At 38.8% G+C, this 10,769-nt stretch overlaps 1 protein-coding gene across 6 annotated transcripts in view; it reads right to left on the bottom strand.

Moving 5' to 3' along the window:
- Positions 1-2,933: 2,933 nt before the first annotated feature.
- The window catches only part of lrp1bb (low density lipoprotein receptor-related protein 1Bb), a 287,103-nt gene continuing 279,267 nt past the window's right edge, over positions 2,934-10,769 (bottom strand). For 5 of the 6 annotated variants that reach the window (XM_036004184.1, XM_036004188.1, XM_036004185.1 and 2 more), the window contains 5 exons: positions 9,041-9,117; positions 7,618-7,708; positions 7,121-7,271; positions 5,146-5,220; positions 2,934-4,156 (listed from right to left, as the gene is read on the bottom strand). In XM_036004184.1, coding sequence (XP_035860077.1) covers positions 4,016-4,156; positions 5,146-5,220; positions 7,121-7,271; positions 7,618-7,708; positions 9,041-9,117 — 535 coding nt within the window. In that variant the 3' untranslated portion in view covers positions 2,934-4,015. The remainder of the gene's footprint in view (positions 4,157-5,145; positions 5,221-7,120; positions 7,272-7,617; positions 7,709-9,040; positions 9,118-10,769) is intronic. The other variant, XM_036004187.1, reaches the window with a different exon arrangement.

The following is a 10,769-nucleotide window of genomic DNA, read 5'->3' as shown; positions in this document are numbered from 1 at the left end:
AAACAAAAGAATTTAGTAGTGTCAGAAGTCGTATTAGAGGACCTGGAACTATTTGAAAAAGTTCATACAGCTGGCAACGTAGTGTCATTAAAGCAGTATTGTATTGTGACAGACAAAAAGAGAGAATGGTTTGACATTTATTCAGATCCTAAAAAAAAACGCTTTTAAAAAGCAGGTGATCCAACACTTAGATCGTCAAGAAGATGGATAAGATCATTTTACACAGCAGAAGAGGTTACACTGCTTGTGGAGAGGCCACCTGGACATTAACATTAGCAGTTAGATGCATTGTAAGAAGTCTCTTTTCCTGATGAATTAAATCTTTGATTTTAACTGCCATCTATCAGTGAACAGTATGAAATCATGAGTCTCTGGCAATGGCCTGTAATGTGCACAAATTAAGGCACACATCATGGACTATAATTAAATCACACGGTTATGATAGTAAAAAGTAAGACCGGTAATTATTATTATTATTATTAGTATCAATAACTCCTAACTCTCCGCTTAGAGAAGTACTAAAAACATTAGTTAATGCACCTTTGTATGGCCTATTTCAATATCAAAGTCATGTTTTGGTTGTAAATTAACAGAAGTCAAAGTGCAGATTGCTTTGAAAAGGCTTTCAGGTCGTTATGTATGATATGTTAAAGAGCTAATGGGACAACATCTGAAACATCACAGAGTTTGCCGCTTAACAACCAGATTTTCTAAATGCAATGCCCTTAGGCAGCCAATATAGCTCAAATCTTTGACGACGGAGCTTTGCACAGGCATATCAAATACTTTATCTTTTATTCACTATTTCATTATTCCACTTGGCTGCTGCAAAACTGTAGACGGTACTAACATATTTCATAGTTTGCAGACACTCACTGATGACACAACAAATTCTCACTCCCATCGTAAAATACGGACGCTTAGTCAGGTGCCTTTGGCGTTGTTGTTGACACTAAAAGTCTCCTTTAGCATCATATCTAAACGCGCTTTATCTAAACGCGCTTGGTCAGGACTTTTGACGCAGTTAGGTTAAGGAAAAGGTCGTGGGCGGGCTTACGTTTCTATGACATGCAGGACAAGAAAGGGACGGTTAGGTTTAGGAAAAAAGAAAGTGACGGTTGGGTTTAGGAAACGTGACACGCGGGACACAATCCCAAGTCTCCTGGGTGAAAGGCCTATGTTGTTTGACCCATCCATCACCCCATCCAAACTCCCTATGCGGATTTTCGGCCTTTCATAGTACTCCCTACCTACGTCATCTTCAAACCCTGTGTAGCTGCTGCTCTCCCTGGTGCGTTCTACAATACGCTGAAGGGCGCTTTATGCGTTGCTTCTGGCGCTGACAGCCACTGCCCAAACGTCCATATTTTACGAGTTCAGAGTGAGAACGGGTTGGATGACGTGAACCATTGATGATGATTGATGATCATGATTGATGATGATGTCACTTGAGGGCCCTTTGCTATTTGTACCTTTGTATTTTTGATGTACAGTTTAAAGGTGGAAGGTGCTGCTGGTTCCTGGAACCTTTTTCCCCAACTGAATCACCATTTCGAAATTCCGTTTCTTTAAAAAAAAGAATCAGAATATTGCTTGACATAAAATCCTGAATAGTTTAACGATACTATACGTTTATGTCACAGCAATCAATTATGATTTCAACTCTGGTCTAAATACTGTGACAACCATCAGACTAGAGAGTGTGTGAATCCCAGCTGCAAACAATTCCTAGTGGCTGAATTCATCCAACATTGACCTGCAGTCCCCAAGTGAATGGTATGACTGTTTTATCACATTTATGCAAAGCATAATGTTTAGCTTCTGCTCGCTGTTAGTGATATACACAACTGAATTTTTAACTCGTTGAGTGGATGTTTCCTACAGAAATACTCTTGGAGAGTTGGAGTTGACTTTTCTCTTTACGTTTTAATGAACAAAGCTTTGTACTTTTGTTTTTAAAAAGAAAACCCAGATATTTTTCAATAGAATGGCTCATCTTTTGTACCGATGATTCAACCAGTAGAGTTTTATGTACCAAAAAAAACATCTTCACAACTCTATTAAGAAAACTGGACATGCGATAGCTTAGTCAGCCGGTTGCTCCTTTGTCCCTTGTGACTAACCACAGTACTGCAAGAAAAAAAAACAAAAAAAAAAAAACGTTAGCCCTCATAGACCACTATTATAAAAGAGATGGAGATGAACTTTTGCAACAAGATGTTCACGATGAAACACAAGAAACCTCAATCAGCTCAGACAAATTTAAACATTTGATTCATTTAGATTAGTTCACTGCATTAAATTTCTTAGCTACAGTTGCAGCACAGCCTTCCACAGTGGTGAAGATTCCTCTTTCTCTCAGCACATCGGCTTGTGATTTGCAGAAAATAGTTTGATCTATGAAAACATTCATATGGACATTTTGGAAATGCCAGGTGTCATCAGTGGATTTCACTGGCGGTTTACTGTGGAGGACAGTTAAAGCAGTTGGAAACAGTGGCATCTATTTGTACCATCGTCAAAATGTGGTGTGCTGGGTGTGCTGGCAGATCCAGCCGATAGCACGGAGAAAGGGCAGGCGTGCCGCTGCCTCCTCTGGTTGCCATGGTGAGGGAGAAGGTGAAGTGTGTGAATAGACAGCCATTGTAAGTAAAGCAAAAGGAAACGGAATTATCATTCAGCAGGTGGCACAGACGCAGTGCCACCACCGCCAGGTAATGAAGGATGTCGGCCTTCCTACACTCACACAGGGAGGGCAATAATCTCCCATCAGCCACCTTTCTCTTCGCAGGAAGTAAAAGACCTCACGCTGTTGATTGACTTGTCAGGTCAGTGGCCATGTGAACCGCGGGAATATAACAACTCTGCCAGTTTGATGACGGGTTGAATAGGCAGTGTTGTGATCTGCTGTGGCCTAAGAATGGGACACCATGTGGAAATAAGCCCCCTTTATTCAATATCGATTTAGATTTTATATAAAAATTACTTACATTTAATACATTTCTTCAAAATACAAGCAGCCAAACAACATACAAATCAAATACAAAATTATAAAATTTCTTATAATTATCATCTTCCTTTTCTGAAGTAACAGATGTGTTTATAACTCTTCACCTTTTTGTAGCTGTGGCAAATCTCTTCCTTGTCTACAACTTTAAGCCATCTGTAGATATATGAGACCTAGAAAAATATGGTATTCAGTATCTGTCTTTTCAGTGTACAGTACAGGACCTGGGAATCTGATCAGAGAACATTCAAGGTGGGCTTCAATCTCTTTCACCAAAAGATTAGTTCATGTGGTATGTCACTGTAGAAACTGGGGGGCTGGAGGTGGATATCCACGGAAATGGAAAAGACAGAAGACCTATGGAATTACATATTGTGTGAGAAAAGATCATGTTGATAGTATGGCCTCCACTGGAAATCCAATCCATAGATCTGTCAGGTACAGAAGAGAGAAAAAAAATAGACAAAACCTAAAAAATATCAAGCTTCACTACTCAGTTGTGAAGCTCTGCGGTCCATACGTCATATGACATGTGAAAAAAGAAAGAAAAAAGCCTTAGAAACAACCCTCTTAATGCATCTCTTCGGTACTTACATTTGTTCAGAAAAATTGAGCCAACCTGCCTTCGTTACCTTCACAAAACGACACACTGTCCGTGTTCCACTCAAACTAGAAACAGGTATGGGTACAAATTTCAGCACTGCATTTTAAGGTTTAAACTGTGCACGAGTGTGGCTTATGGTGTTAATAAAGTTTTTGCAAATCAGCAGCTTTACTTCAGTGTCAAAGAATATACAGTATATCGCTGTATAACTTATGTTTGACAAACATTAGAAAGCAAACAGTAAATGGAAAATAAATCTCTTCAGCACACCAAGAAGGACATTATGCTGATGCTAAACCGGTAAAACCTAAGAGCCTCATAGGAAATAGAAAAATTCTTGTTTCCTCCTTCATATTATACATTGTACATTGTGGTAAAAAAGAAGTACAAAGTGTAAAGTTAGGCTATGCGGCGGTTTCATGAATTGTCCCCTCTAGTTTCTTTGGGAGTAGCTCTCTCCTCTCGTCAATACTGATGACTGGCTTTCGGCAGTTTTGTCCATCGATATAGATCTTTGCATACACTGGGTTTGAGTAGTTCATGGGCTGTAAAGGAAGGAAAGAAGATGGATACAATTATATTTATTGATATACATTTCTTAAGAACAGTGGGTCTTAAAGCTACATTAATACATTTTTGTTGAGAACACAACATCTAACATGATTCATCTGGATTTGTCTTGTTTTGTACACCTGATGAATGAAGTCCAATAGTTACTCTTCTTTTAGCTCTGTTTTGGTCCCCACCAACTCATGAGAAAAAACATCTGGCTCTAAATACTTCACGTTGTTTACTACTATAGCTAGTTGCTAACTTCGTTTGCTGTTTAGTACTGGGCACTAGCGTACAGTCCGTTTACCAGAGTTGCATCTGCTGAAAAGGTTGATAAGTTAAGTTATAAGGTTGAGAGTTTGCAGGACAGCTTGCAAAAAAAAAAAAAAAAAAGACCCAAAAGAGTCAAAACAACTCGGTGGAGCTGAGAGGAACTTCATTACTACGAGCAACCTCCTGTTTCACATTACACAGGGCCATTTGAGCTAAAGTTAATAGAAAATATTGATTAGTGCAGCTTTAAGGAAAATCCACTGTGATTATCAAGGTTTAACAAAGTGGGCTAAATATCTGAGTTGAACTCTATCGGAAGCAGAACAAAGAAAAGCACAAGACAAGACTCATGCATAACGTATAAGTAGATTGTTATTCAGTGAGCAATAGTACAGTAACAGACAGCAACATGCAGGAAGAAGCCAATGTAAACATACAGTAAAGCCATGCAAGCCCACTGTCTACATGCCAAAGTATAATGCAACTTGAATTGAATTGAAGTGCTCTCACAAAATGATGTAGGAAACAACTATAGATAACTGTGGATGTTACCGTGACTCACTTTGGCCTGATTTACATTTGGTACAGGTCGTCATATCAATTTGTTTAAAATGTGTGCCAGGTAACTGCACAGTGCACACTGCTTGACTACATGAGATTGAATTTGTTTTCTAGAGGGAAAACACAAAGTGAAGTTTGGAAAGTTCACCTGTCCAGGGATTACCTCCTTGGGCACAGAATTGATGCCTAAGGTGTGAGGGTCACTGGATTTTACACACCAGCCCTGCAACACAACAGGCACCACCTCTGTTTACAGTGCAAAGTTAAATTCATTAACACCAACACAGCTAACACCGAACAGTTTGACGCATGTAATAACGCTTGGCCAACTACTTTTTTTTTTTTTTTAAATCTATCTACAAATTTCCAAACATCAGTCTAGTTGTAGCAAATTTCCTCTATAGAGCACAATAAAGTATACTACACTGAATTAAAGAAGAAGGTTATTGTATGGGACCAAGAGAGTGTAGTGGAATACAGAAGCTAGTTTAGATTCAAGCCAGCGTGCCTCTGTTGAAAATACAGCCAGATTGGACTGACAATAGCAAATGTCAAAGTTGGCAGGGTAAGAAGCAATAGCATTAGGCTTGAGGCTCTCGCAGGTGAGCTAGATAACAACATCAGTGAAGGTGTTATGATTCATTTGATATGCTGAGTGTTAGTGTGGGGTTGAAGGCCATGAACAGAATAAATCACCAGCCAGATGAAAAGTCCCCTTGGTTCATGGCACCTGTACATTACTGCACACTACTGTAGCCAGCTTTTTACTACATCTCTAAAAAAACCCAGATGTAACTAGATATCACATTATCACAGTTATTGAAGCAGAGACAAAGAACACAACACACAATTATTTTTTATAAAGCTGTAAAATTGTGGTTGGTGTCCTTGCTCCTTCCTGCAATTAAATTGTTTTTTTTTAAGTTTTTTTAAGTTGTACTTGCATTATTGGATGCAGATGCAATGAGTCGAAGCACAGACAATTATGCAGGTTTAGTTGGGTGTAATTGACAGGGTGTCCCTATTTTCAGGACTATGCTGGTGCAACAGTGACGCTCCTGCAACATGTTATTTATAATAGTATTTTTTATAAGTATAGTATTATATAATTGGCAGGTGTGATAAGGATTGGCATCAATGAAGGCTAATCGTATCAGCTCCTCTCCTCTCCCTTTTTCAAGCACTGCACTAATTTTCAAGGATGTGTAAGAGGACATCAATACATATGGCAACATACATATGAGTTCCTAGAAGATGAATATACTGCAACTAAAATGTATTTGCTGCTAAATTAAATAAAAATCTGGAAATAGCGGATTTCTTGTCACAATGAGTTCGGAGCATACAGTACTGACAGACTTACAAAATAGCAAAAATAAGTTCTCGTTATAACATGAAAAACCTCGTTTTAGATCCATCTTGCTAAAAAAAAGTAGTGAGTCTGTTATCCAGTCAATGGCTAAAGAGACACTGTAGATCAATCATATAACATGAATACCATATTGATTGATAGATCATAAAAAAGATACATCATATACCATTATTGATCAATCTAATCTAATAATTTTGAAAGACAGTTTTAATCTTAACAGGATGATAAAATAAATAATAAAAGGAAATAAATAAATATCACAAAATGTATCAATCATATAGCATCGATCGAGACATGTAAAGTTTTTTTTAATTTTATTTACTATTTTACTATTTGCTTTCTTATTGTTTTGTGCCCCCATCTAATTATTGTGTGTAGATTTGATGGCAGGGAAGATCAGTGATTGTAGACCACCAGGCTCACAGTTTTTATGATGTAACAAGATACAATGTGTTTCTTGTTAAAATGTGTTAAACTTGTTAAAACTGAATAATTTGACATGTAGTGATAATGAATACATGAAAAACATTATAAGAAGGATGTTGTTAAAACAAGAAACTATTTTAGTCAAAATGAGAACCCGAGCTTATGTATATTTTGTCATAGTGGCAGCAATATGCTGCTGTAATGTTGCACTGCATAAAACAACAAAGAGCTAAAACAAAAAACGAATTTGCTTTTCAGGCACGTGTAAAGCTTCAGCTTGCTGTTGGCATTGTGGTTAGTTTAATATTGAGCTCATAAAGCCAACCTTGTGAGGGTCCAGCGTGAAGTTGGGTCGCAGCAGGCTGCCTGCATCAGCATGGTTGTCATGGTCCACTTCATACATGTTGTATGACGGGTTCCCAATCTCCACGTTTATCCCTCCGTTTGTCATGGGCTGTCTCTGGACACGTTTTCCCCTGAGGTGTGCGGAGCCAGGAGTCATTAACATGATACACAACATGCAGGTCAACATGCTGTACAGCTTCGCCCGGCTCCACACAACAAATCACATCACACTACTTGGCACACTTGGAGTATATAACTTTGCTTGGCAGACCTAAAAGCTGGATTATAATCAGAGACTCAGTGCAGAGGTCAGGCGTTCTGCTGAGCATGTTGAAACAAACAAAAAGAAACTTTTCATTTATAAACCAAGTATGTCCGTTCATCTTCAAAGCCGCGTAGTGTTGTCTCTCTCATCATTTGTTGCTGCTTAGAAGCCTCTCTCTTATTTATATTGTATTTCTTTATTTATTTACTTACCTTTGCCTCCGTTTGCAGATGTAAACACCTGCTACCACCATCACAATCAAGATTACCAGCAGGACCAGAGGCACAATGATGGCTATGCTCCCTGGGAGACAGACAGAAGAGAGATGGTGTGGAGAGATGAGTGAAAGGAGCTGAGATGGGCTCAGATAGTGACACATTGTATGTAGCCATGCCTGACTGTGGCTTCAAAAAAGGCTTTTCCCCCATGGGCTTGGTAACTGCACATTTCCCTCTATGTACAGAACAGCTGTCTTACATATGAGCCCGCTATACAGTAATGTTTATGTAAATGCATACATTCCATAAAGTCATGCATTATTTTAAACACCTGCAAAGATCTTAGTTAGAAAATGAGGACTATAAGAAGTCCCAATGGTATGCAGAGCCCAGAATGTCAGAGTATTTTTATTTAAGAGGCTTCCATGTAATACTTAACATTAACTTAAAGACAGAACAGTCAGATAACTTAACTGTGATGGGCTGACAACATCAGCTCTTCTAATTCTAATGAAGTAAACCTGCGGAGTGAAGGCTTTTCTGTTCAAATAATGCAAACTGGCTAGTTTGGATGGAGTTCAGGAATTATTTAGTTAGGGTGCCAATCAGGACCAAGTCCAATTGTGCGGTGCGTGTTGCAGTAAGTATAAACCTGCCTGTAAGGCTACGTTCAGACTGCAGGCAAAAGTGGCCTCAAATCTAGCCCAGATCAGATTTTTTTCAAATCAGATTCAGGCCACTTCCATATGTGGTCCTGAATCAGACCCAGATCAGATTTTTTTCAATGCGGCCGTGGAGCGTGAGCGTGTGCGATGGCGAAGCCAGAGGAAACTCTGGTGTAGGCCCTTAGCGGTCCTGACGTGCAAATCGGTCGTCCGGTCACACAGACCTCTGTAGTGAATTTGCAGCCAACTCCACAAAAGGCCAAAATAGCCAATTTGGCTCTCTTTCTCTTCATTCTTCTCCTCCTCAGCACCTGCTCATTAATATTACGGCTGCCATTACACAAACATTTTGAAATAAAAGCAAAAAAGCTTACTTCCTCCATAACCTCCCTAACTTTAGTGCAACAGCGTGCTGCGTCTGATGTCATTGTTATTGTTCTTTTGCGCATGCGGGTCAGTTCAAAACCGCACACAATTCACACAGTTCACACTGGAACCTGATAGGCCACATTTTAAAAGGTAATGTGAACTGCCAAAAAAAAAAAATAGGATCTGAGCAAAAAATCTGAATTAGGCATTAAGACTTGCGGTGTGAACATAGCTTATGTGATGCCTGAATGTGTAGATGTTTAAAAATGTGATCATTTGCGATAGATTTGAGTGATATTGAATGGGGACATAGTAGGAATGATAATATTCATACAGGAAATATGTAAGGTTTTATAACAAGACTTGAAATTCCCAATACTCACCCCCGCTGGTATTGTCTGATCTGCTGCTTTTAGGGGCAGGTCTCTCACACTGTGTTCCTGCCCAATTGGCTGAACATCTGAAGGAGGTCAAAAGAGAGTAAAAATAAACTACTAATAGAATAATTTTCCTAGCAGGAAAAAACTGCTGAAAAAACACCTTTCCAAAATGAACTACATTATGATGTAACCGTGGCATACATATACAACACATTATGATTCTCACTATGAAGTGCTTTGATCCAACACAAACAAACCACCACCTGGAGAGAGAGCACTATGTATACATACATGTTGTGTCCATAAACAGTGTGTGTGTGTGTGTGTGTGTGTGTGTGTGTGTGTGTGTGTGTGTGTATGAATTTACATGTTGAATATTCAGTGTTGAAAAATAACAAAAGAATGACAGCGGGACAACAAGTCGTCATCTCATTTGTGTTCCAATGGGATCCAATGGGCGTGATGTATGACCCTTGTTAGAGGAGGCGATATCTAATTTCACACGACTGACGCAGATGGGTCTTTAAAGCATGAGTGATCTGGTAGTCGCGACTGGATGATGACAGAATGAAATTACTCTAAATTGCATGCACTCTAAGAATCAGAACATCATCGAAAATAAGAATGCAACCCCATATACACGGGAAATGAATCACACCCTCGTTGAACGAAATGTCACAGCAGCATGAATTTTAATGGGAAATTGGGAGCATCGGGGAGTTCTCCTTTGGGAAGCGTAAACCATGGAAAGACTAATTCCTTAAGAAATGAAGAAATTCTCTTAACTCTGTGTTGAAGGCGTTAAAGATAAACACTGATAACTGATGAGATGTTCAGCCTAGTAAGTTATACGCTTACGTGATGACTGGTCAATAACGAACATATTCAACTTGTCATCATGCACAGGTTGCAAATGCACAGACTGATGCCCACGTCACAGAGACAGTGTCACGTTTTAGTTCCTCCTCCCCGATTCCTGTGTGCTGGGTGACGACTGCATGAGATGGGTGAATGGGTGGCAGTGAGGGGCAGCAAAGGTACAAAGTCATGCAGCATCTGATAATGTAATAAGTGCCACATCAGCTAATACCTGCTCAGAATGTAATACAAATAGAAAATATTGAACTCTAATTCAAGGATTTTAGTTAACAAAAATACAAAATTAGAAATGCCTTAATCTACTGTGTCCAACTGCTGCTCCTACTTCTACCACAAGTACTACTACTCCTACTCCTAATAACAATAAGTAATATAAAAGGACTAGTTTGACAATTTGGGGAAAATTCATATTTGATTTGTTGCCAAGTCAGATACAAGGATTGACACAATTTGTCCCAAGTCTGTGTTTTAAGTATGAGTCAGCATCTGGTTAGCTTAGCTTAGCACAAAGACTAGAAACATTAGGTAAGGTAACAAAATCTGCCGACTAGCACCTTTAAAGCTCATTATCATATCTCAGAGACTTCCTGGTTAAATAAGGGTTCCCTAAAAATAATAATAATGCAAATGTGATGTAAAAAAACATCACTAATAAAAATGAATTGACATCAGTTAATAAAGTCATCTAAAGGTAACATTTTTTGTTTGAAATCAATTTTATTACAATAAATAAAATGAGCAAGTGACAAAACATTTTCTCTCCAGTTTAAATGAAAGCTGTTGCTGGTAAAAGGGCAAACCAGTGTTTGACAACAACTTTACAAGCTTAGTAATTATTGTATGTCACAGTAGT

This window comes from Sander lucioperca, chromosome 8, assembly GCF_008315115.2.
Source record: "Sander lucioperca isolate FBNREF2018 chromosome 8, SLUC_FBN_1.2, whole genome shotgun sequence".
Classification (NCBI taxonomy): domain Eukaryota; kingdom Metazoa; phylum Chordata; class Actinopteri; order Perciformes; family Percidae; genus Sander; species Sander lucioperca.
Note: the sequence above shows the minus strand (reverse complement) of the source record. Positions and strands in the feature narration are given on the sequence as shown.